General features: G+C 37.9%; 1 protein-coding gene and 1 non-coding gene across 3 annotated transcripts in view; both read left to right on the forward strand.

The window, feature by feature from the left end:
* Positions 1 to 13,461, forward strand: part of CCAR1 (cell division cycle and apoptosis regulator 1) — a 29,531-nt gene extending 16,070 nt beyond the window's left edge. The window contains exons 13-25 of one of the 2 annotated variants that reach the window (XM_050898541.1): positions 458 to 624; positions 1,333 to 1,543; positions 2,350 to 2,433; positions 3,103 to 3,288; positions 4,934 to 5,125; positions 5,611 to 5,844; positions 6,189 to 6,300; positions 8,014 to 8,096; positions 9,171 to 9,317; positions 9,727 to 9,847; positions 10,413 to 10,598; positions 10,993 to 11,198; positions 12,542 to 13,461. In XM_050898541.1, coding sequence (XP_050754498.1) covers positions 458 to 624; positions 1,333 to 1,543; positions 2,350 to 2,433; positions 3,103 to 3,288; positions 4,934 to 5,125; positions 5,611 to 5,844; positions 6,189 to 6,300; positions 8,014 to 8,096; positions 9,171 to 9,317; positions 9,727 to 9,847; positions 10,413 to 10,598; positions 10,993 to 11,198; positions 12,542 to 12,601 — 1,989 coding nt within the window. In that variant the 3' untranslated portion in view covers positions 12,602 to 13,461. Of the gene's footprint in view, positions 1 to 457; positions 625 to 1,332; positions 1,544 to 2,349; positions 2,434 to 3,102; positions 3,289 to 4,933; positions 5,126 to 5,610; positions 5,845 to 6,188; positions 6,301 to 6,559; positions 6,602 to 8,013; positions 8,097 to 9,170; positions 9,318 to 9,726; positions 9,848 to 10,412; positions 10,599 to 10,992; positions 11,199 to 12,541 lie in introns of both variants that reach the window. The other variant, XM_050898542.1, reaches the window with a different exon arrangement.
* LOC127018106 (small nucleolar RNA SNORD98) lies at positions 245 to 308 on the forward strand. The gene has a single exon (XR_007766714.1). It is a non-coding gene; the product is annotated as a small nucleolar RNA SNORD98 (small nucleolar RNA).
* Positions 13,462 to 25,523: the final 12,062 nt, after the last annotated feature.

The following is a 25,523-nucleotide window of genomic DNA, read 5'->3' on the forward strand; positions in this document are numbered from 1 at the left end:
AGTTAAACTCCATCATCCTAAAGCAAATGGGAGTACTTGAATTTATAGATATAATGCTCTTGTGGTCTTATCTTTTGTAGCTTTGCTTTATCACTTTTAAGCAGGAACATTTATAAATGTGTATCAGAATTAAGACACCATTTAAATTAGTATCTGTTTGTCTTTTGTGTTAGAAAGCTTTTAATTGCAAAGGAACAAGTCTATACCAATAAAGAAACTGATAGAAAGTCTTGCAAACAAGAATGAGTGATGATGTTTTAAACCTATTCCATTTCTGAAATAATCTGTGGAAAAAAACAACTGAACTCTTTCTTGACTGACTTTCATTTTCAGACTTGAAAATAATGTGACAGTTTACTCACGGATTTCAGTGTGTGTGCTATGAAATATTCTTTGTGCTTTGGGAAAATGACTCTACCCCTAGCAGGGGAACATTCAGAAGACTCTTTTTGTCTAGTTTTTAGTGGGTATGAAAGGCAAAGATGAAGCTATGGCTATTGGAGGACACTGGTCCCCATCACTGGATGGACCTGATCCAGAAAAGGACCCTTCCGTGCTGATAAAGACGGCTATTCGTTGTTGCAAGGCTCTTACAGGGATTGACTTAAGTGTGTGCACACAATGGTAAGTACTGTACTGCAAAGCAAAGTACACTGTAGAATACTTGTCTGTCACCAGGAGTTTAAAAAAAAGATGGGAAAACCTCTTTGTCGGCTGCTCTTGGTAGTGCAGGTAAACTACTCAAAGGATGTTCTGTTTTGTAATGAGCTTGATTGGTGTCAACTGTGCTGAATACTGCATTAAGAACTAATTAAAAATTCTGGATTTATTTTGACATGTTATGCTGTAATTTTTTTAATGAATGTGCGTTGAAAATATTTTTCATTTTGTGCATAGCTGGAGAAGATCGTCAAGAGAACTTCATTTCATTGTTCTTTTGTTATAAATAAATAGCCGTTCGTTATATAGCCATATTTTCTCTTGATGAGTTTTTGTCCTGTGTTAACACTCATTGCAGTTTTACTAATACCAGGAAAGTCTATTGTATGCTAAATTTAAAGTGCTTCAACAACTTTTATTTGCGCATTAAACCTATGTGTGCTAAACAACAAGTTATATAAAAAGAATTTTGTTGGTTTTCCTCCTTTTCAATTGTGAGTACCTTTTTACAAATGTGCCAAAAGAGAAAATATGGCTTCCGTAATTTTTTTCTTTAGATAAACTTCAAGGTCTTGCAGCAAAGTTTCTTTACTTGATGTGCTACAAGTGATCTAGGCTCTTTAAAATGTATTGTAGAATTTTTTTTCCAACATGCTTCTTCCCTTGCAACAGGTACCGTTTTGCAGAGATTCGCTACCATCGCCCTGAGGAGACCCACAAGGGGCGTACAGTTCCAGCTCATGTGGAGACAGTGGTTTTATTTTTCCCGGATGTTTGGCATTGCCTTCCCACCCGCTCAGAGTGGGAAACCCTCTCCCGAGGATACAAGCAGCAGCTGGTCGAGAAGCTTCAGGGTGAACGCAAGGAGGCTGATGGAGAACAGGCACTGAACGCTAATCCCTTTTTCTATTTCTGCTTCTCACAGGCACAGGAACACAGGCACAAAATGCACACCACATACTACACAACATACATACATAGGAGGAACATAACTGGTAACAATGACTGGTAAACCAGCTTTCAGCAGTGTAGTGAATGTTGGTTTTTATTTTTATTTCAGCTAGTTCACTAACTTTAAATGTGTATGCTGATATCACAAATGGAATTAAATTGTGCTTATGATGCGCAGAAAATTTTTTATCATAGACGTAGTTGCTGGAATCTGGGACCAGTTGTTGAGTGAGATGCAGTTTATGAATAGCTGTCTTTAAACATTTTGCCATTTTCTGAAATTTCTAAATTCTCTCTTGTGGCCAGTTCTAATTGTGATATTTGAAATTGAACAAACACTAGTCTGAAACATCTGAATTTCAGGCCATGTGGCTGATCAACACCTTGGAATAAGGGAAGGTCTGACTGAACAAAGAGTAATTTTGGGGATTTAAAATCTGGGGGAAGATCACACACTGTGTGGTTACTGGAGACCAGCAGTGTCTGTGTAACCCCGATATTCTTTGTGGTGTTGCTTATCACCCTTTTGTGTTCCACAGATCTGGCTTGTATTGACTGAGTGGCACTGTGATCATTTATAAAGTGGTAGAATGTGTGTGTGAACTTGTCTAAATAATAACTTTAGGAGAAGACTATCTGAAACAGTTGTGACCTTGCACAGATCAGCAACAGAATTTAAAAAATAACTGAAATGCTTTCAAGCTTTCTGAATGATAATTTCTTAATTTTATTTGTCAGGACGAAGAGGAAAAGGATGATGGGGAAGCTAAAGAGATCTCTACACCTACGCACTGGTCTAAACTGGATCCAAAAACAATGAAGGTAACTAACACTTTTCTTAAAATTTGATTCCATTGTACATGTTCATTTTTAAGGCACGACCGAAATATAGCTGTATATTCCCTTAACTGCACAAAAAACTTCAGTAGTGTTTTATCTTCTGTGCTGATTCTGTAGGTATTAGATGTGATATCACAGTATGCAAGTGTAACTCCTGATTCTAGTAAGTGAGTACAGCTAATTGAAACTATTCTGAACTTTTGAACTTTGTACAATTACAGAGTATCAAATATGATACATTAACTGGAAAATGAAAGTTCTGCAGTAATCTGGTCGTATCTACTTGCATTAAAAAATGTGGGGTCTAAAATACTTTAATGTTAGCTTAAAAAGGCAATAATTATACAAAAATGTATGCCAGGAGACATAATAAAAAGTTTCCTCGAAAGGAATAATAGTAATAAACTATTTTACTGTAGTAAAATCCTTTCCCTGCCCCTGTGAAAAGTTCCTCAAAAAGGGATTCTTTGAGGAGAACCCAACTTTAAATGTGTTTTATCTATCAGTAAATATTAGTGGTTTTCAGTACAGATTTAAAAAATACAGTTGACTTTTCAGTGCTCTTACTTAATTTTTACTTCACCTTTTCTGCTAATCAAATGTTTTGCAATGTCACTGGTTGATACCACTTACAGAGCTTTTATTTACCAGGTAAATGACCTTCGCAAAGAATTAGAAAGTCGAACCCTTAGCTCTAAAGGACTGAAATCTCAGTTGATAGCTCGACTGACAAAGCAGCTGAAAGTAGAGGAACAAAAAGAAGAGCAAAAGGAGCTAGAGAAGTCTGAGAAAGAAGAGGAAGAGGAGGAGGATAGGAAATCTGAAGATGACAAAGAGGTTAGGTTTTGGACATATTTGGTTTAAGTCTTACTAAATATACATAAATACATAAAATACTATATATAAAATTTGTATAAATATAAGTATAAAAAGTACAGGAATATGCCTAGTTATTTTGGGATTTTGTAGTTCTCGGATGACTGTACTGGGAACTCTTGCTGTAACTTGAGCTGCTGAATTGGAAATCTTGGCAAGTTTGAATTCCTTTATATCAGCAAAGTCAGCTGAAATGTGCAACTGCACTAAGGGTGTCTGAATTAATGTCAGACCTTAAATGTAAGGAAAAATAAATCCCAAACTCCTGAGAAGAAGTATGCTTGAGAACAGGTGAACACACCTAACAAGATCTTAACTTGTTAAACCTACATGAAAAGCAGCTGCTTAGTTGTATTGGCTTTTAGTAGCATACAAGCCTTAGGGAATTATTGTGGAAATGGGAGGAGGGCAGGTTCCAGTCTGTAAAAGGTTATAGTGTCTCAAACAGTTCACTTTCTTCACATGGCTAATGGTTTGCTTAGGTTTGTTTTCCCTTATTATGAAGCTTTAATTTTTGCTTTTGTATAAACTTCCTGTGTATTGAAGTTCCTCGGTTTTGCAGTTGGTAGTTTCAGTACTACTTAGTGTGTTTTGCTTTTTCACGAGGATAAACAAAATCTGTGCAATAAGGGCAAAGCTCAACCACAGAAAAGGGGCATAAATATCTGGAGAATGTATTGTGTGTTAGTTGCTTTTAAACTTGCCTTTTTGTGTATTACCTGCTAATGGATATGGGATGATTTGAAATTTTATATATCTGTGTAAACCCTGTTGAGGGAGCAAAGGCCATGTGCTTGCTAATTCTGTCAGCTGCTGCTTTCTCCCACAGCTTGGATGGGCTTCAACTATCTTGGGGTTTCTTGCCACAGCTTTCTTCAAGATTGGGGGAGGGAGCTTTGACTGTGTTTGCTTTTTTAAAAAGCACAAGCTCTGACATGACTTTTTTCCATATTCGTAAGACTTTAATGTTTCTCTCTTGGCAATCAGTAAGCTGCTTGGTATTTTACGTTTTTCTTCAACCTTTTGTTTGATTTGCATGAGATGTATCTGTTGAGATTGCATTTCCCATAATCAAAAGAGCTGAGTAAATTGTCATCTGGTAATTGTTAAAGCTGTGTTGGATATCTTTGGGAAGATGATGTATGAAGCCTTTACTCTTCCTCTGTAAGGAATAAGACAGCTTGCTGTACTGTACAGCTCTAAAACCATGCCGAAACAAACAAAAGACCCCTCAGGAGCATTGACTCCTTTGCTAGCTCGCATACAATTTTTTGAAGTGAACTAGCTTGAGTCCTTCCAATGTTGAATAAACACGCTGTGGTTAGCACCGTAAGATAGTTGGAAGGTGCTCGTTGCTCTGTGGGCTAAACACTGCATGTCCTGCTTTGTGTTGCTGAAGTTTCCAGTTGTCCTAGGCGAGTGTTGGCAGTGGACACAGTATGCATTCTGGAAATTCTAGTCTGTGACTTCTGTCTGTCTGCTGTGTTGCATTCAGCAGCTTAGGCTTTCCTTCACTTTCTTCAAAGCAGTGAGTCCTAAAAACTAATATATAGGCTGAAACTTCAGCTTTGGAATATGCTGTATGTTATTTTTTGCCTCTTTTTAGGAAGAGGAAAGAAAACGTCAAGAAGAAATGGAACGTCAGCGGCGGGAGAGACGATATATTTTGCCTGATGAACCAGCAATCATTGTACATCCTAACTGGGCAGCAAAGAGTGGGAAGTTTGACTGTAGCATTATGTCTCTTAGTGTTCTTCTGGACTATAGATTAGAAGATAATAAAGAACATTCCTTTGAGGTAATTTAGCTATGCTACTTACAGTTAGCCATTCTTGTTTCTCTTTAATTCTGTCTGATAACTGCAGTATTCTTAAATTGTAAAAGTTTATGATAGCATGGCAAAATAAAACTTAAATAAGTTAGTTTCTTTGTGCAGTACCTAGAAAAAATTGTCCAGTCTTTGGTACATGGTTTACAATAGCAGTATAGTCACTGTATGATATCCAGAAGAAATGTGCAGGTTTTCAGATATGGAACTGAGTTTACAATTTATACAGCTAGTCTAGGTCCTAAAGTACTGCAGTACAGGAAAGAAGCATTTTTATGAAGTTGTTTAAGGCTTCCATATTCAAAGCAGTAAGAAGTCTGACACTACCTAAAATTCTGACATGGTGAAAGTTGGTAAGATAGCACCTCATAGTTATTTAATCATAAGTGTACAAATTTTTAATATATATTTTAAAACTTTTTGTCAGTTCTCCTTTCGTTCTTCTTTATGTGCAGGTATCATTGTTTGCTGAACTCTTCAATGAAATGCTTCAGAGAGATTTTGGTGTCAGAATTTACAAAGCACTGATTTCTCTCCCAGAGAGGGAGGACAAAAAAGACAAAAAAAGCAAAAAAGATGAGCGAAAAGAAAAAAAAGAAGAAAAAGATGATGAAACAGATGATCCAAAACCTAAGAGGAGAAAATCTGGAGATGATAAAGACAAAAAAGAAGATAGAGATGAAAAGAAGGTCTGCAGCTAGCTCATATGAAGCACTATCCTGTCTGGACCAATATTAAACTGTTTCTATTTGAATTTTACTTTATTGCTTTCAAAAACTCAGGTCTTGTAGTGTTAGTTAATTGATTTGACTTGTTGATCTACTTAAATATGCTTCAATCATGTTCAGTAATTTAAAGATTTTACAGGTGTATTGGGGTATTTTAACATTCAGCTATATCACGTAGATTTGTATTTTTTTTTTTTAAGTGACTAAATATAAACGTGCAAATTTTGAATGAATTGGTAGTGAGGTTTTTACTTTCCTGTTTCTTTAGTTCTGACTAGATAAATTTTTAGGAACTTTTGTTACAGAGGGAAGATAAAAGGAAAGATGATTCTAAAGATGAAGAAGAAACTGAAGATGACAATAATCAAGAAGAATATGATCCAATGGAAGCAGAAGATGCTGAAGATGAAGATGAAGGTATCTTTTATGAATTTTGTGGCTTTCAGAAATTATTTTTTTTTATTGCTACTGAATATGTTCTTTCAAGCTGGAGAATGCACTGGAACTAGACAATTTAAAATTGCATTATTAGACTAATTTTATTTTAGTGATTCTGACCAGATCTACTTAAAATGTAAGTGCCTTTATGCTAGGCATTGTATGAACATAGTTGATATAAACTAGCTGTGGTACTCAAAGTAAGGCATGCATATAGAAGTGGTTTTATTTTTTTCAGAATGCAGACCACTCGCAACTCCCATTGAAGTCAGTAGGAGATGTGAGTATTCAGCACCTCTGAAAAACCAAGCCACTTTTAAGTGCCTAACTTCCTATTCCTCAGTTCTGAAATGTCATCCTGTTTTTATTAGGCCAGAATGTAGTGTGGGGTGCTCTTTACATGATGTTATCAGGAGTTATTTCTGTTTGGGTGGAGTTGTGTTTGCCTGAAGAAGTGGGGAAAGGGGCTGGGGAACTTTCCTGTCTCCAGGGAGCAGCAGTAGCCCTCTTTCCCTGCTCAGGGATTCAGAAGGGCATAAGACATGGTCTGTGCATTTTGGTTTGTACTTCTTTGGGGTTTTTGTCCTTTTGTGGAGAGTTTTTGCTAGAGATGTGGGTTTGAACTGCTTAGATATTGCAGTCCCAGCATTTTCTAACCAGCATTTTCAGTTGTATTTTTGGCAGAGTACTGCACCAGCCTTAAAAAATTGGTGCTAATCTGTGGTTTCCAAAATAACTCTTACTTGCTTATAACCTGGCTGTGAGAGTGCCCTGGGCTTGTCTGTTCTGTACAAGTGCTGCTACTTCCCATAATCTGTCCTTGTGCCATTCCTAGTCAGAGTTGCTGAGAACAATCCAACATGCCGTGGAGGTGCAGGAGAAAGCTGTTGGTTCTCAGAAACATGTTGGCAAAATTAGACAAGTGTTGTGATACGTAGTTTTTTGCAAAGTTTTCCTCAAAAAAAAAAAGGTGAGCTTAAAGCTGAACTTGGCACGTGATTCTCTGACCAAAGACTTGCACGTAAGGTACAGAGCTGCATGCCATAATCCGTCCCTGCAGTTGTCATATTCCTCTTTCTTGATTTTGGATTTAGTTTTACTGTACTGTCTAAACAAAAAACCTGCAGTTTGTAATTCACATCTAATAAGCGATGTGATCTGTAACTTCTTGGAGAATCTAAATCATAGGATCAGTAATATCTCACTCAGACATGAGTATAAACACATGCTTTTAATTATATAGTTGATATGGTTTTTATGATATAAAATATTTGAGAGTAAATAGTACTGATTTTGTCCTAATAGGAATAACCATAGCTGAATGCAGACTCTGCCAAGCCTCATTAGGGAGAATTGTGGTAATTTTCTGCACACCACTTAAATAGATGGTGATGTTGGCGGAACTCATTTTGGCCTAGTTAGCATTTGTTTCAGCTCTTCTATCCTGTGTGTGTGAAAGAAACACAGGGGGAAAAAATGACAAGTGGCTTATGTTAAAATAAGATCAGAGAAAAATCAAAATTTAACAGGACTCACTTAAATGCCATTTGGGTTTTTTATTTTTCAGGGAAATATATTAATTTCAGATATTTGGGGGTTTATGTGAACTTTTAAAATGAACATACGTATTTTGAGATAACGGTTATAGAATCGTTTGCTGTGGATATGTTGAATTTTCTTTCTGTTTTACAGACCGGGATGAAGAGGAAATGAACAAACGGGAGGACAGAAGAGAGGGAAATAGGCATTGTAAAGAGAGGTCGTCTAAAGATAAGGTAATTAACACCTTTCTTAACAACTACATATCACTTTTTTAGGGGTGTCCTAATTAGAACTTAACTTTATTTTTGTTATAAGACCTATTTGCGCTCCTTGATTCCTTCAGCACTTCTGGACTGAAACATTAAGTGTATATGGAAGTTAGGGAACATGTGACAGCTTTGGGTGAGGTGCTTACAACCTACTTTCACTTACATTTTAAAGTTCATTGGGTGAAAGCTGTTGGAAAAACTTTTTTATATGAGATACTGATCTGTCTGAAAGATGTGAGGACTAATGCTGTATGTGCACATAAGAGGCAGCAGATGTGATTATTTTATCCATTATTTTCAACTGCTGTATTCTTACATAAGAAAAGCAGAAGGTTAGCTTGATTGTAAACTGGCTTTTCAGTTGTGAAGCTTGGAATCATTGTGTGATGTTTTTACATCTCCCTGCAGGAAAATGGATGCTTTTTGTGTTATGAGGCCAATAGCTTGCCTCCACAGTTCAGATTAAGAAACAGCATAAGTTAGATTTGTTACACTTAAACTTTCTTTATAAATGCAAGAATAAAACAAGTTTCTGATTCTCTTTATTTTTTTTCATAAAGGAAAAATAGGAGATGTAGGAATAGGAATAATGGGAAAACACAGTCTGCAGAACTGCGGTAGCTGTGAGAACTGGATGCTCATTCATTACATGTTTATGGGGATTTCACTTTGAAAACAGCTGTTCAGTAAAATATACAATTGAGAGGAGAAGGGATGTTTACTATTGTTTAATTAGGTTGATTCTTCTAATTTTTTGACATATTAGCATGAACAAAATGAAAGTGTGTCTACCAGATGTTACTGTCCATTGTGCTATAATTCCTTTAAATATTTGAAAGATTATTTGTCCTAAATAGCTTGCTTATATTATATTTGAGCTCAGTAGTTAAATGCTAGTTATGTTAATCACTCAACTGAAAGTAAATATAAAATGAATAGAGGAAAACTTTTGTTAACTGAAAAGTTTACATGTTTTTAGCAGATGATGGGAAAATGATATTTTAACTTCCTAATGATCCCATAATGAATTTTCTGTAGGAGAAAGACAAGACGCAGATGGTAACTGTTAATAGGGATCTTCTGATGGCTTTTGTTTATTTTGATCAAAGTCATTGTGGATATCTTCTGGAGAAGGACATGGAGGAGATACTGTACACTCTTGGACTACACCTGTCACGTGCTCAGGTTTTGTATAGTAATAGAAATCTCTTTGAAAATATTACAGGAATGCTGTAAGTGGGAGGAATATAGTTTAGCTTTCTAAAGGCTGTTGCTTACATATTTGATCCCTGATTTTTATGTAGCCACTTCATATTTACAATGAAATACTAGTTTAATCTTTTGTAAATTGTCTTGGAATGAAAAGGTGAAGTTTGCAGCTCTTAATATGCCCATATTGTATATGTAGCTTTTGTCTCACAATTGTATCTTTTTTTTTTTTTCCCTAGCTTGTTTTCATTTTAAGCCCCAGTATGTTAAAGTTCAAAAAGCTGTGCAATTCCTCTAAGTTTTCCAAGTTAAAACATTCTTGTTTAGGTAATACAATGTCTGGGTATTAAGTAACACCATATTTCTTTCCATGGTTGTGTTTTAGGTCAAGAAGCTACTTAATAAAGTAGTGCTTAGAGAATCTTGCTTTTACAGAAGACTAACAGATACTTCTAAAGATGAAGAAAACCAAGAAGAGTCTGAAGAGCTACAGGAAGATATGTTAGGTGGTATTTTTTTTTTATTCCACAAACTTCTAGAGAATTGTTTCTGTGCAAATGATAATGAGTTCCGAGATACTTGCTTTCTTGCAGAAACTAATTCAGGTCTGCAGGGAACCTGCCAGTTTGGAAAAGTAAATCTTGGGCAGTTCATAAATTACAGTATTTCTGACTTCCAACACATCTTGTTGCATCTATAGGATAAATCTTAATATCTTGTAACAGGAAGGAGCCAGAGATTAATGTTGAATATTGATGAACAACATTTCTCATTCACAGCAGTTTTGCAATCAGGAGGATTGGTGCTGTAGGTAGTAGAATATAGCCTGATTTTTGAAGACAAATTACTGCAGAAAGGAGGCATAGGAGAATGTCATGAAAGAGTATGCTCCTTTTTGGGGGGTGGAATTGGGATAAGGAGGGAGGAGAGAAATGTGAGGGATAGACCAGCAAACTTGAATCTGTATTTATTCTTTTAGGAATTTATTCTTTTAAGAAGTTTTTGAGGTTGGTCACTAGAACTGAAAAATGACAGAATGATTATTTCCTAATGCTACTTAATCTAATACAGGAAACAGATTACTGTTACCATCACCTACTATAAAGCAAGAATCAAAAGCCATAGAAGAAAATGTTGGCCTCATTGTGTACAATGGAGCTATGGTGGATGTTGGGAGCCTTTTACAAAAGCTGGAGAAAAGTGAAAGAGTGCGGGCAGAGATAGAACAAAAGCTTCAGTTACTAGAAGAAAAAACAGGTGGGACGTTACTTTGAAGGTTGTACTTTCATGGATGCAAGACACTAAGACTTTTTAAGTAGATAAACCAATTTGAGTAATATTTGTGATCTAAATTTCTTAGCTGTTTGCTTACCATAAACTTCTACTTTCTATTTCCCAAGCCCATTGAACTTGCACACTAACTATTGTTGAGTACCATTGTCACCATGGTGAAATGCTTTTATCTTTTTTATTCAAATTGAATGTAAGACTTCCAAGTGTAGTCAGAATTGAGTATTATCAAATGGTAATGCAATGCAGTTTTTAATGTTCTTTAAAAATTAGTAGTTATGGTCTTGGCATGTAAATGGAATGTTAAGATGCAGAGTACACAGCATTGGAAGTGACTGACTTTTTTTCCCCCCCCCCGAAGATGAGGACGAAAAGACCATACTACAACTGGAGAATTCTAACAAAAGTCTATCTACGGAGCTCAAAGAAGTAAAAAAGGACCTTGGCCAACTGCAAGAAAATTTGAAGATCTCGGATGATAAAAATTTGCAATTTGAGGGTCAGCTGAATAAGACAATCAAAAATTTAGCTACTGTTATGGATGAAATACAGAGTGTTCTTAAACAGGTTAGAATTGTTTAATTCCATTTCTTATTATTGTATGCAAGCTTCCTGTAGACTAAATTATCAGAACAAAAACTTCAGAATAAAAAAGAATTTTCACATGAATTCAGGGCAGTAGTATCTTAACATGGAGATATATATAAGATGCTCAATGTGATACTGATTATTTAAAGATAACAAATAAAATTTATTTTTTTCTAAGCTTGAAACACATGTTCTTGACTTAAATGTTTTTAAAAATATATAAATATTAATGTAAATGTCAAACCATCTTAATGTTTTCCTGTCCTGATCTTGTCCATCCCCAACAGTCCACATCTGCTCTTCTGTTTGATCAGTTAGGAGTAATTTTTCAAGGCAGAACTTAAGTATTTCAATTTATGTGGGGGTATTTCAGTAAAATGAGTTTTAAGCAAACCACGTAATGCTCCAGAGCATTTCTATCCTTGTACAGAAAGATACTTGCATATTCCCTAGGAATGCTGTTGGGGGCCCATTAAGTAAGGCTGAATAGAAGTAGGTTATGAAGGCTTCTGAGTGGCAAACTGGTAGTATGAGGGAGCCTTGCTTCTACTTCTGTCTACGTTTATTTTGAAAAGACAATATAGCATCTACAAAAGCTCTAAAAACAAAACAAAACCACATGCACACAAAAAAACCCCTAGGCAAACTTGACAAATGTTAGAAGTTTTTTTTCCCCCTTGTATGATACAAGTGATGCATCGTTATAAGTCACTGTAGCTTATTAAACTGGCAGTACCTTGCAGCTGTCTGTCATCAGTATTGTTATGCAGTTCTGTGCTGCATAAGCCTCTTCTGCCATGCTCTTAGCTCAGTTAAATAGCCTTGCTTAGTCTGTCTGGTATTTTTGAGATGAAAATGTCTTCTAAGCCTAGGGTTTTCAGATGGCTTTGACCAATACAAGTATTTTATGTTAGAACTATTATGGTAAATTATTATCCTAATTTAATGAATTTCGCAAAAACTGTTTTCACTTGCTCTTTTAAAAAAAAAAATTAAAAACCCAATAACCAACCAACGGGGGGTGGGGGAGCCCAACAACCCTCAGACCTTTGGACTATAAAGTGAGGCTTCTGGAGATGTTTTCTGTGCTTCTCTTCAGAAGTGCTTAGGTCACATTTAATTTCTGCCCCCTCAATTTTTCAGGAAGGTACTGGAAATATGAATTGGTTATAACTAAACTGAGTAAGTTCACACAGTATATCAGTTCACATAGTATTTAAAGTTGACACCAAACAGTAACTTTGTCTCATGCTGCTTTACAGTTAACATGAGAAGTATCACCTCTAGAATTCATGCTATCCTCTCCCCTTTTTCTTTTAAAGGATATTGTGAAGAACGAAGATAAAGATCAGAAATCCAAAGAAAATGGAGCAAACGTATGATAAAACTGCTGCTGTTTAGAAGAATGGTGTTACATAATGTAATATAAATCATGATACCAGAATGTATGGGAAGTGATGCATGTTTGATTTTAGTAGTATAAATATCTTAGTTCCAAAAGATGTATAAAGTTTTATGAATGTGAGTGTCTGCTTCTGAAGATTGCTTGTAATTCTTAGCCTTCAATTTGAGACACTCCTCAAGTGAAAATAATTTTGCATTGCAAAATGTTTTAGGATGAACTTTGTTACAGTTTTAACCCTAATAAAGTTCATCAACGTAATGAACAGTAGCAAGTATTTAATTACCAAATGTTTTTCATTAAAGTCTAGTGAAATCAAAATTTTCGTTATTTATAGAATTGCCATTTTTAGGTTTTTATTTTTATTTCGGTCTAATTAGTCTTTTTAAATTCAAATATAAATCACAAAATAGCATGCTGCTTAATTTTGCAAGTAAAGATTTTTTTTTTTAAAAAAAAGCTTCTTGGATTTTTTTTTTACTTGTCGCAACTTTCTTTTCCCTTCCAAATGTAACTTTCTTCCCCAAAGCTGCTTGTATTAAAGCCTCATAATATACAGTAGTTCAGATGAGTTAAGAAAGCAATAGAAACCTACCAAAATACTGGTAGAGTTGTGAGATTTATATGACAATACATGGGCCTGTTTTAAATGTATGTCATTTGTGTTCCTTTAATTGTTCTTATCTTTGGATTAATATATATGCTCCTTTTTAATAACAAATGCAGTGTATTAAAATGTATGGTTGGATACCAGGCCAGTAGATGTCAGAATAATGCCTTACATGGACAAAAAGCTACCATTGTAAGCCGCCTTTAATTAAATTTGGACTTCTTTCTTAATATGTGTAATTACGTCAAAGACTTTAGTCCAACAAAAGAATGGATGCACGAATATCAGTACTCCATGTTATAATTACTAAGGAGCAGGACACAACTGGGTTTGTTGAAAATGGGTACGATTGCCTTCCTTTGTGTTCACAAATCACTAGAGATCTAAACTTAAGTTAACGTGACATAATTGTCAAAGGCAACTTATTCAAATAATGTGAAATATGAACAATTATATTTTGGTGTAACTTTCAGGAAAATTAAGGGGTTTGAAGGTTGGGACAGAAGTGTTTTCTTACAGAAATGGTTAATTTTAGCAGATCTTTTCTTTTTTTAGCCTAGACGTCCTAGGTAACTAAATACCTGTTAGGAGAGTCCAAGTGCCATAATATATATATGAATAACCTACATGGAAACTCATGTAGCTTTACTGAAATACACATTAAAATGCCTGAATTTATGTTCGGAAGAGTCTAAGCTGGTGCGTTTATCACTTACCTTTCTTGGCTCTTTTGGAGCTAGGCAAGTAAAATATCTTTTCATTAAAATAACATGCATAAGCTTCCCCCTCATTCATCTCAGTTGGGTCACTGTATAATACCTTAACTGTTCACACTAAAGCGGGAAGTACTATAAAAACACTAATTATTGCATATAAGTACACAGAAAATGCATGCTTTATGAATTAAGAGGTAACATCTCATTAGAATGATTGAATGAGGATGGTGATAAATTAATCTTACGAAAAGCGGTATCTGTGGTGTACAGATGGTGTTAACAAATTCTTTTGTAATCAAATTATATTTTTCACGTTTACCTTTGTACAAGTTGTTGACAGCATGTTTCATTTTTGACGTTGAGCACTGTTTACTTAAATGGACTTGAAAGGACTGCATTTGAAATACTTTGTTCATGAATTTTCACCAGTACCTGTGAACATACAAGAAAATAATTCTAGAATTCAAGATAACATCTTTTTAGGCGCACTGAAACATCTGTTGAAATATTTTGCTGGAGTGTTTTTACCTTAAACTGCTGAGCTGAAAGCAGTTGTCGCAACAAGCAGGCCTCATCTTGTGTTTCAGTGAGTGGCCCTGTGAGATAGTTGCTAGAGTGATACAGATTTTTACAGTATTTAAGAAAAAAAGTATTTGTTAGAATGAGTGTAATCTTTCTCTATATTGCTTTGATGTAATAGTGTTTCAGATACTATGTACAGTCTGCGTTTATGTTGGAAAGAAAATTAAAAGGGTAAAGAATAAAGGGAAAAAAACCCAAGGTTTTACAACCTACACAGAGCTTGACCAGCCTCCTGAAGCACAACTAATCTGAGGAAGAACAGACACCTCTACAGACTGTTTTAAGTCGCTTTACCAAACAGCACAAGGTTCTGTATATACATAGCATCAATGCTGGTCATTAGCTAAAGCTTCTTGGTAATATTCCCAGAAATATAACTAATTCTTAAGACAATTGAATAGAGTATCAGTAATGGAGCTTTGGAGAAGCAATCTTCTGTCAGTTTTAATTTATGAACAATGTTTTTGCATTTCATGTCCACACTTCCCACCTCATGGACTTCCCACTTTTAAGTCTTTCGTTACGTATCAGTTGCTGGCGAAAGGCTGGTAAAAGTGAGTCTAAGCTGGGTCTTACTCTGATGCCTCAGCATCCAATTTGTAGTTTTAAAATCATCATGGATGCTCTATGGAAAGTAGTAAACCTCAGACTGCATTGTTCTGTTACAGCAGGCCAGTAAATGGAATCTGATCTCAGTTTATGGATTATTTCCCTCCCCTTTTGTATTTTGTCTAGTATGGGGGAATTAATGAGTTAAACCCTTACAAAGTGATATTCAGACTAGTGGATGTCAGTGAATAAGGCTAGGAAGAAAGTTCCAAGTGATACATCTGCATGCAAAATGGTCTAGAATAATGTAGACTCTCCTGAGGCCCCTCTGCTTTTGCTCTGCTAATGAAAAGGCAGAAGTACATAGTTTCAGTGCTTCATAGCAACAGTGGCAAATAGACCAATAGTGAATTTTTGCCGAAGTTTTCTGAAGTGTTGAGGATTGCATGCGGGATAATGGAGCTGCTTCCAGCACCGCTGCATGTTCTACCATGATGAAGACACATAATGTTTTCTTTACTCACCCAGTGCTTGATGCTTGTGCCTGTAGCACCTGGGCACTGCCGGAAAATGACTTCCCAGTTGTTGCTTGGTTTATCTGGTGTCCTCTGGCTCAGCCTGGGGCGCCCTGAAGTGGACAATGAAGAAGTTGGAATTCTCTGGTGCCCGTGGGTTTCCACAGATCCAGCATTTAGAATTGAGTTGTTTCAGAATCTAACATTATGAAGCCTAGTCCTTTAACATAACATTTTTTCAATGCTTAACTGCTTTGAGAGAGATGAATGGCTTTCAGTCCATCTTTCTGCTGACTAATGTACTGTGTGAATATCTGTTTGGACTTATGTAACACAGTTAACTTTCACTGATAATTTTATCAGGAATGTGCACAAAACGTGTTTTTTCTCTTGCTTCTCTGTAATCTTTGTGTACCCAGGTCAGGTTCTTACCTTGAATGCATTTGTTCAGTGCAGTTTATATTTAAAAATATAAAATATAAAATAATTCATTTTGAGTGACTGAGTCTTATGGCCAGCAATAGATTGCAAAATGCGTAGGTAGCACAGTCAATACATTTATGCTAATATTTTCCAGAAAGCAGAAATGGTTCAAGTAGAAGTTCAGCTGGGACTTGTATATTGCCATGTAGTGTGACAATAAAAATGGCATAAATAATGAATACCTCTACTCAGCTATCAAAACTGCCAGTGTTTTCCCACCAGACTTTTATGTTTCTGCATACTAGGTCTCATTAGATGTATTGCACAAAAGTAGTTACAGTAAAAAGCTCTAATAACAAAATGCATTACTTTCAAGCAAAAATAATTTTCCTTTTTTATTCATCCGCTATATAATCCATGGCATCATGATACAGTATAAATTTAGAGTTTTGGAACAAACCAAATATTGCCTGAAGTCGTATGTTTTGTAGTGCTTTAACTGTGGTTAGGAACATTGCTTTTGAATTTCTAGGTATCCGATACCTGAATTTGTATTGAAAACATGTGACACTGCAGTTGTACGGTGCTTCTGATTTCTTGTTTCCTGCTGGTTTTTAAATTGTTGTTCTCTTTAACGAGTGGATTCTAACTTGTTTGAGGATTCAGGTCAAGTATCCTACAGTACATGTAAGAACCAGTGTCTTTTCAGGTGTGATTCAGTAATCCTGCAAGCTGTTGTATCTAGCCCAATATTAGTTCAGTTCTCTTCATTCTTCTTTCTAAAATGACAGCATAATAGTGGTGCTGAGTAGATTTGTTTGTTGCGTGCTGCAATTTGATTTTTTTCGTGCAGGGTTATGAGGTTAAACTACTAGAGTTTTTCTTTAGTTCCTGCAGTACTTTGCTACATGGACCATTTACAGAGCTTGTTAAGCCACAGGCGCATGTTGAAATACTTTGTTGATTGAAATTGTTGAAATTGTTCAGTGATGTCCTTCTATTTAGAACTAATAGTCTTCCTTTCCGTATCTCCCCCAGGCTGAGGAAGGAGCTTGCGTAGCTAGCTTTTATTCTTGCTAATAACTTGGTCTGCAGTGTCAAGGCATGTTCATGTGAACTTCCCATAGGCAAGCAATCTCCCAGTGTGGTGAGGTCCGACCATTTCATTTCTTTGTGGGAAGCAAATGATAGGGTCCATGTGGTGCCTCTCAAAGTCCCTTCTCTCATATGCTCTAGAATCTTCCACCTTAAAAGATACTGGAGTGTTGTAGTGATCTTTTGGAACAAGTAGGTAATGATAGTCCTGTGAGGGGGCTCTGAACATTCGGAGATAGTTTGCTTGCAACCTTTTTAGTGGTATACAGAAGGATTTGTTTAAGTGTGAGCTGGGTTTTTTCCCTGTGTTGCTTAACTCTTTTTGGTCTTCCTGACACAGGGTCATCCAGTTACACTCCTGTTTTGTCATGCAAGGGGCAGAAACAGCTGGAGGACAGCAACCTTCATTTTTGGTCCCTTTTTAGCAGGGCTGGATGGTAGCCAGCAGATCTGCATATAAAAAAGCAGAAATTGCTGCCACCTGCTATGTCGTAGAAATGAACAGTTGGAGATAAAAGTACCTTGCAATGCTGGTCTCAAAAAACACTTGTCTCACAGGCCAACCTGATTTATTGTAAAACAGTCCATTGCATGTGTGCAGAGGAAAAGTTAAAGGAGAAGTAGGCAATTTTCACTGTAAGTATAATGTATACATGGGTTGGGGAGATGGGTTGTTACACTTTCAGCTTGGCTCTAATGAGAGAATTTTGGAAGTTCTCTTAAACATCTGGAAAGACTCCTATCTGTTTCACAAGAGTTAGGCTAGGTCTCCCATAAGAGACTTTCCTTTTCAGCTTGTCTCCTGATGCCTTGTTTTATCAAAGTACTATTCAAGCAAATTAAGTACTTCTATTGAGTACATTACATTAAATGTAACTATTAGAACATTCATGTTACAAGTTGTAAAATCTTGGGGAAGGGTTTCCAAATGCAACTTGAGAGTATTCTTAAAACATTTGTTTACAGAGGGAAGCTTATGCTTCTCAAGTATCTCATCTGATATAAGGAAGCCATGTATAATGTGACTAAATAGATGAAAATGAGGATTAGCTGCTTACCAATATTGAACCTGATTTTCTGCCTTAGTGTCTTTCCTGAAATCAAGCTAATGACCTTTTTTTTGGGGGGGGGGGGTATCTTTTCATTATACTGAAGAGAGGAAAAATAGATGACCTTTGGTACTGGGACACATATAGGTGGCAGCACATCTATAAATCCTCTGATTATCCACGGGATCCAGTAATATGCTTGCAAGGAATGTGCAGTCAGCATTTTCAGTCTTGTGATTTGGGCATGTAATGATGGACAGCACAAAAGGGGACTTGTGGGGGTAATACAGTGTACAATAATTGTGATCCATGGACAAAAGCAGAAGTTGTATAGCATGACCTTTGGTTAGCAGGGGCTCAGAATAGGTCGGATTGATAAGAGATGGCTGTGCAGATATTCAGAGCAGTGAATTCATTCTGATATCTACTTCACACTTAAAGTTTAAAGAAAAGGAAAATGAATCCACTTTAGGTCTTTTTTTCAACGAAGACAGTTTGAAAAACGATTATTCAAATGCAACCTGCAATTTAAGAACCTACACAAATTCCCTAAAGAACGCACTGAATTGGACACAAAATCGTTCTGTGAGCACCAGGTTCCAAAGCGAGCAGTGCCCTTATCTTGTCTGTGAAGGATTTTCCACAATAAAGGAGATGATGCACTCGGTAGCTTTGCAGAATAGGAACAAACTGCGCAAGTAACATGTAAAAACCGTGTGGAGCAGCGCTGAAGCGTGGCCTGTGCGCGTTTGCACTGGTGCCTCCCCTGCCTGCTCTGCCAGGGCCTCACTTCGTGGAAGCGTAATCTGAGACAAGGCAAGAGCTCTGATCCTGGGGGAGGAAAACACGGGGGTGGGGCGGGGAGGGAGTCTTTTGTCTCTCTGAAATTTTAGTGCAAAACAGAGGCAGGTTCCTCCAGCCCTGAGTGGGATTTTCTGGAGGAGAGTGCCCCATCCTGGAGCAGCAGGGATGGGAGGGGAGAGCTGGGGCAAGGCTGACCACAGTGGCAGCAGCACATAGCCAGTGCTGGAGCCCTCCAGTGCCACTGAATTTATTTGCTGTCATCTTGACTATTTCTTATCTCCTTCGCTGCCTGCCTGTGTGATCCCGATGGTGAGATCCTCTCTGTTTTGCAGAGCTGCTGGTTGATTCAAGCAGGGTAGCCTGAGCTGCCGTCAGAGGCTTTATCAGCTGGAAGTACCGAACAACTGTCTCAGGGCAGGTAACTGCTGCCTGTGGCATTTTGTGATTAGCGGTATCAGTGTAAATCCTGGCAGGCAAAAATCCTGCAGCCGGGCTGGCAGAAAAGTGGGGAGCAAGCAGGGCATCACCACCACAGCTTTCTCCAGAGGCACAGCCTCCCTGTCAGTACGGACACTGGGACAAACTGGCTTTCAGCTGCTAGTAGTCTGGTTTGAAGTCAAGTCAGTGGTGAGCCGGTGAGTCATTGCAATGTAGACATGGGCACTCGATATTTAGGAAAAATGTGTTATGAAACAGGTGCGCGGGTTGGTTTCGGTCTTTTGTTGCGGGTAATGTTGTTTCCTGGAGGAGGTGACTGAATATAATGTGTCCAGAGACTGATACTGCAAGGAACTGGAAGGTGCATTCATAACCAGTGGAAGACTAAATTAGTTTCATTCGTCATGAGCGTTTTTAGACAAAGGATGATGAGTAGAAAGAAATGCTGGGGCTGGATGTTATGGATTGACTCAGCACAAAGATTTCTCTGAGGAAGAGCTATAGAACCTGCTGCTACCAGAGAAGGTAAAGGTGGAGGGCACACAGCACTGTGGGTGGGGTAACGGCTGCCCGGGAGGGAAGGCACTTTGCTACCTGGTGCAGACATGATGCTCTGAAGTCAGCAGCTGCTTTTAGTCTTAATTCCTCTGGAAATATTGACCAAAAAAACCCCCAACCCCCTACAAAGTGATCTGTTCTTTTCTAAACCTTTTCTAAAAATGCATAAAAGCGAAATTGATGGAAGATCTAAGAAGAAATCAGGCTCGGACACATTCAGGTTGCTACCTTAAATATGTAAGTATTCACATTAAAAATTTAGAAGATGAGAATTTTGCAGAAGATGACATATTGCAGCACTATCTTGTTTCTGCCCATCATTTAAATTGAATTCATTAACTTGCATGGGGTACACAGAGAACATGCTATCAGATCTGGCAGTAGTAACAATGACAAAACAACCTCGAGGGAAATTTTTTGAGTATTTTTAACTACATAGTACTGGTGGGTATTTAGCCATCATTTGTTTGCTACCTGCAACTAGTTCATATTCAATTAATTGTGCTAGTGACTTCTGCAGTCTAATGAGGCCAGGCTGCAATCAACGGCTTAGTCTGTATGTAGAAGTACAGCTGCTGGATTATCGAGTGCTCTTAATGCAAGGCTGCCATGAAAAGTCCTCTGAAATGTTAGTGATTGCAGAATACACCAGCCAGCATGATAATTGTGGTTCACAAGCAGAGCAGATTAAATTTCTGCTCGTGGTATTGACTGCTGCCTCACAGCTCTTCAGTTTTTACTCGAGGCATTGGTTTTGGATAGTAAATCCCTTTACCGTTTGCAATTCCTGGAGGGGGGCAGACTTCGGTATGCTGGAGTCATTAATCCTTGAGTCTGTTTTACCCTTGGTCCTGTGGGGCTTGCATCGGTTCAGCCTGCGGAGCATCCTGGAAGGCTGCTCTTTTCTGACCGACCTTTAGCGGGAGGAGACAATACCGTGGCACTTCTGTAGTTCTTGCAATTTTCTGTGCAGTTTTGACATGGTTAATTAGGATTGCACTCTGTTGAAGGTGATTATAGGAGATACCAAGTTCTAATTACCGAGCATAACACAGGTAAGTGATAAGTGAGCCTGTAGTCCTCGCTTCTTGTCAGCTCAGATGTCTGCTTTAACATTTTGATGTGAACCACTTGAGCTTTAACTTTCTCAAAACTAATGGATCTGAAGCATTAGCAGCCACACCAGGAATGCTGCTAGCAAAGACCGAGTAGAAGATGCTGAAGTGAAGACGTACAGCTGTTCAACCCCGTAGTAACTTCTAGGTACTTTGGTGACGTGCAAACAAATCCCTTTTCAGTTGGATTTCCAAAGGTTAGTAGGGATTTTCATAGCTGTCATTATTTGAGAGGTTTATTGTTATTTTTCCCTGAGTGTAGCTCTGTAATCCTCTCTGTCCAGGGATGAATTATATTTTAAGTTAGAAGTATGTTTTACCTCAGGCAGGTAATAATAATAAGATTACAAATAATAATAATTAACTAGATCACAAATAAATAATCAGACCACAAATACTTTTTGTTGAAGCTAACTAGCAGTTATTTGAGTAAAAGTGCAGTTTTGAATTCTTTCTTGAAGCAATAATTTTGTCAGCTTTTGGAAGACTTGAGAAATTCTTAATGTTCTGTTTCAAAATTTTTAACATGAAAATTTCTCATGTCTAGCCTGTGTTGTCCTTGGCCAGCTCAACATTTTTATGCTTCTCTTTAACACTGGCTTTAGCTTAAATCACATAGATTTATTTTTTTCCTGGTATTTACTCTTCTTTCCCAATAATTTGTAGAGAATAGCCACTCCCTATCACAGCTCCATTTTCTGACTAGAAAATTGATCTCTTCATGCAGTCTCATTTCTCGGGCACTCTGATAACTTTACTAAACTCTGGTAGCATCTGCTCCAGCACGAGTTCATCTTCCCTGATCACAAGTAGCCTGCTGACCTCTTAACCATTTATTAATCCAGGTGAGCTGTTATAAGGAAGAACAGTGTTTTACATACTGGTGTCCATCTAAAAAGCAGTAATACCTCTAGGTATGTTGGGAATGGTTCTCTCTTACTATAGTTAAGTTTTATATCACTGGTGAATATTGATATGTTACTTGTGGGTCTCCTGGGGATGATTTAGAGAGAGTCCTTGACTCCTTTGTTTTTTACCTCCTTGCTTCCCAGTAACCTCTTTTCTGATGCATATCATGGCTGGTTGAATCCAAATGTAAATTACTTTGGTAAGTGAATTAGATAATTTCCCCTGTTATCTTGTCTCTTGCTGCAGTAACACCCAAAGGGGTTTCTAACAAGTTAGACTTCTCTCACAGATTCTTTAATTGAATGCCTTTGAAGAAGGTTCTCTTTGTGAATTTCAGTTTTTCAGACAATTGATGTTGAAGCAACATTTTCATGGTTGTACTTCCATTTCTGGAAGCTTAACTGAAACAAATTTGCAATTTGAGTGTCTCTAGGTAATTTTCTGGTTAAAATTGGTGTATTCTGTGCCTTCTCTTCCATCAGTCATCATAATGACCATTTTCTGTTCTGGAAGACTTTTCTCCCTTTCCTTATATATATTTTGCTCTAAAAAAGCAAGTGACAAGTTAGACAATTAAAATGCAAGGGACAAAGGTTTCTTGGGTTTTGTTTTTTAAAGGAATTGACAATATTTTAAAATGAAGCTATTGGTATCACATTTGCTGTCTTGATTTTACATAGATTTGACTGCTTTTTTTAATCTACATGCTCTCGTGTTATTGTTTGCAATAATGTGGAATTCAAACCACCTGTCATGCTTCGTGACTAAAGGCTGGGATGTTGGGAACCAAGCAATGTCCTTAGCGGTTCTTGGGAAATATTTCCTGCAGCACGTAGCAATAGCAGTGTCTGCAAACTCCAGCAGTGTTTGGTGAATTTTCACAGGTATCTGGGGGCACCAGGTGTCAGTGATGGAAATCACTTGGCCTGCAGTATCTTTATCCTTGGCCATGGTACATGAAAAGTGTTGAGACTGAGTTTTCAGACTCATGAGAAAAATCAGCTAACCATTTTGAGCTTTTTCCTTTTTAATCCAAAAGCACTTGTTTGCTGGACAGTAAGTGAGAAGCAATGGGCATGCAGCACTGCAGCGCTAATTTTGCCTTCACATTTCAGTGAAGGATTGACTAGGGTCTTGGCGTACTCCAGTCCCTTTTGCATGCTGGTTTTAAAGCCCTCGGCAGTCAGAAGTCCTCCTCACTGCTGTATCTCAAGGAGCTTTCCTGGCTATTGCTCGTCATCAGAAGACACTGTGGTCCCACATATCTTTGTGTTACACTTCATCCCAGCAGTTCAAATGAGGTTTGTTCTAGAGAAACATACTGGGGAGTTGGACATCCTGACTTTATGGAATAGGCTACACCTTGACTGATGTCGGCCACTGGAAGATTAATCAAATAAAGGGAAAATCCAGTCCCAAAAGCTTATAAAGAATCACAAGCTGTACTGCTGTATTTATTCCCAGGTAAAATCCAGAATGTCTTTCTCTTCCCTTCTGATGGGGATCCCAGCTCTGCTTTGCACGGTACACCCAGCACTGGGTAGGAGCTGTTGTATTCTCCTTGGGGGATGGAGGGGAAGAAGAAGGGATAATCATGGCAATTATAATCTCCCTCGGAGGGTGAAGTAGGGGCTAGCTTAAAAAAACTTTTCCTCTTGATCTGATAATTGAGCAGTCTCTGTCGAAATGCTAACATCTCTCTCTGTCGGACCATGTCCTGTGCTTAGCTGAGTTGTTCAGTCAATTGTTCACCAAACGAGGGGCAAACTGCTCTGTCCCACCTTTCCTGTACAGCCACGGGGGATACATGCAGGGCAGGTGCTGGGAGAGGAGTAAGGGACTCTCAACTGAGATTAGATACAATTGGAAATACTCAATTTGAGGGCACTGACCTCCAGAGCCTTTGAAGAGAAAAACTGGGGTGATAGTCCAGGAGAATGCATTTCAGTAGCTGCTTGCTTGTTGTCCTTGGTCATAACTCGCTCGTTTCTGTCATCCCAGCCTGCCTTCTCTCGACAGCAGCATTTTCCATGTGCCTGAACTGCCTGACTCCCTTTTTGTGGTTCCTATCGGGTAGAAGTGAACAATAGAAAATTGAAACATTTTTGCTTAGCGTTTAGAGGCTGAATTTGCTGCCAGTTCAGCATCTCTGTTGTAGGGCCACACATTATTCACAAGGAAAGCTAAGAAATCCCTGCACTTTCCAGTTAGGCTGAGGCTTGGATTAGCATGCAGACTGTGACTTTTCTGTGGTCACGTAATGTGTTGATCACGTCTCTTAATGAGAGGTCTGCTTGTTGGGCTCTGCTGAGCCTTTAAGTCCCTACTGCGGGTTGCAAATTTATCTCACTTGGAAAATATCCCATTGAAGAGTGACATTGAAAGGACAGTACACTTTTCTGTGAAGTGTTAAGTTTTATCTGTTTCTGCTGGAGGTATTGACCGAACTGGAATGAGATCAGACAAGGAATTGTTTTGTGTTCTTGTTGTTTGTGCATTTGGTAGAGTAATCTGATAGGTATGGCTCCTCACTTCTCTTTCCCTTGTGTGAGTCTCTCCCAGAACTTAGGGAGAAGAGAAGCACTCAGAAAAGGAGCTAAAAAATGGGCAGAGAAGGTCTCTGAAGCTCCTTGATTTTGGGGGGTGGGGTGGTTTAATGCTAATTTGATATTCAGACAGAATCCTGTGATAGGAGAGGGGTGGAATTGAATCTCATGAAAAAGGTTCAGCAACAGCTTAAGGAATAAGGAGTAAAACTTTCATTGTATTTATGGGCTCTAATTACGTTCCAAAGAGGGGGGCAGTTTTGGGGAACTATATTTGTTCCTTTGTGATGACTCCCAAATGTACCTTATTTAGTGCCCTCTGCAGTGCTGATACGTGGCTCTGCAGGCACTGGCTGCCTTGCTGTGGAGGTTCTCACATACTGAGCTTCTCTGCACGTTTGTGCCAGCTTTCAGGAACAGTTTTGAAGTGCCACCTGTGGAACCAGTAGACCTGGAGTCCATCTATAACTGTGTACTTGAGTATTCTCTACTTCTTAGCAATCCTCAACCTTGCTTAAAATGAGAGAGAAATTCTTTTCCAAAATGGACCTGGCAAGCTTTTAGGACAGACTTATTTTCATTTGAATAATTTAAATTTGTTCACAGCAACTAATGTCAGTATCAGCATCGTTCTGCTGCGTGTCTAAGGAAGCTACAGATGAAATTACGGCCTTGTGAGTAGCTGATTCCTGTTTTGCCTACAAAAGGTCATGACTCCAGAGAAGAGGATGTTTGTCAGGCACTCTGTAGTTACACACAGGAACACACAATCTTAATGAGGATGGCAGCTCAGCAAGAGGCTGGGGATGTGCTTCATGGGATTCCTTTCTTTTGGAGTCCCTTTCTTCCAATGTCTTTCATTTTGCCTCACAAACAGGGATGTGGGTTTGCAAGTCAAAGGAGAATAATTTTGTACTTCAATGGTGCTGGCTTCTGTGAATTGTAATTCACAGTATGTGGTCATACTTCGTATTGGACTGTTTAGGATTATTT

Source organism: Gymnogyps californianus, chromosome 6, assembly GCF_018139145.2.
Source record: "Gymnogyps californianus isolate 813 chromosome 6, ASM1813914v2, whole genome shotgun sequence".
NCBI lineage: Eukaryota > Metazoa > Chordata > Aves > Accipitriformes > Cathartidae > Gymnogyps > Gymnogyps californianus.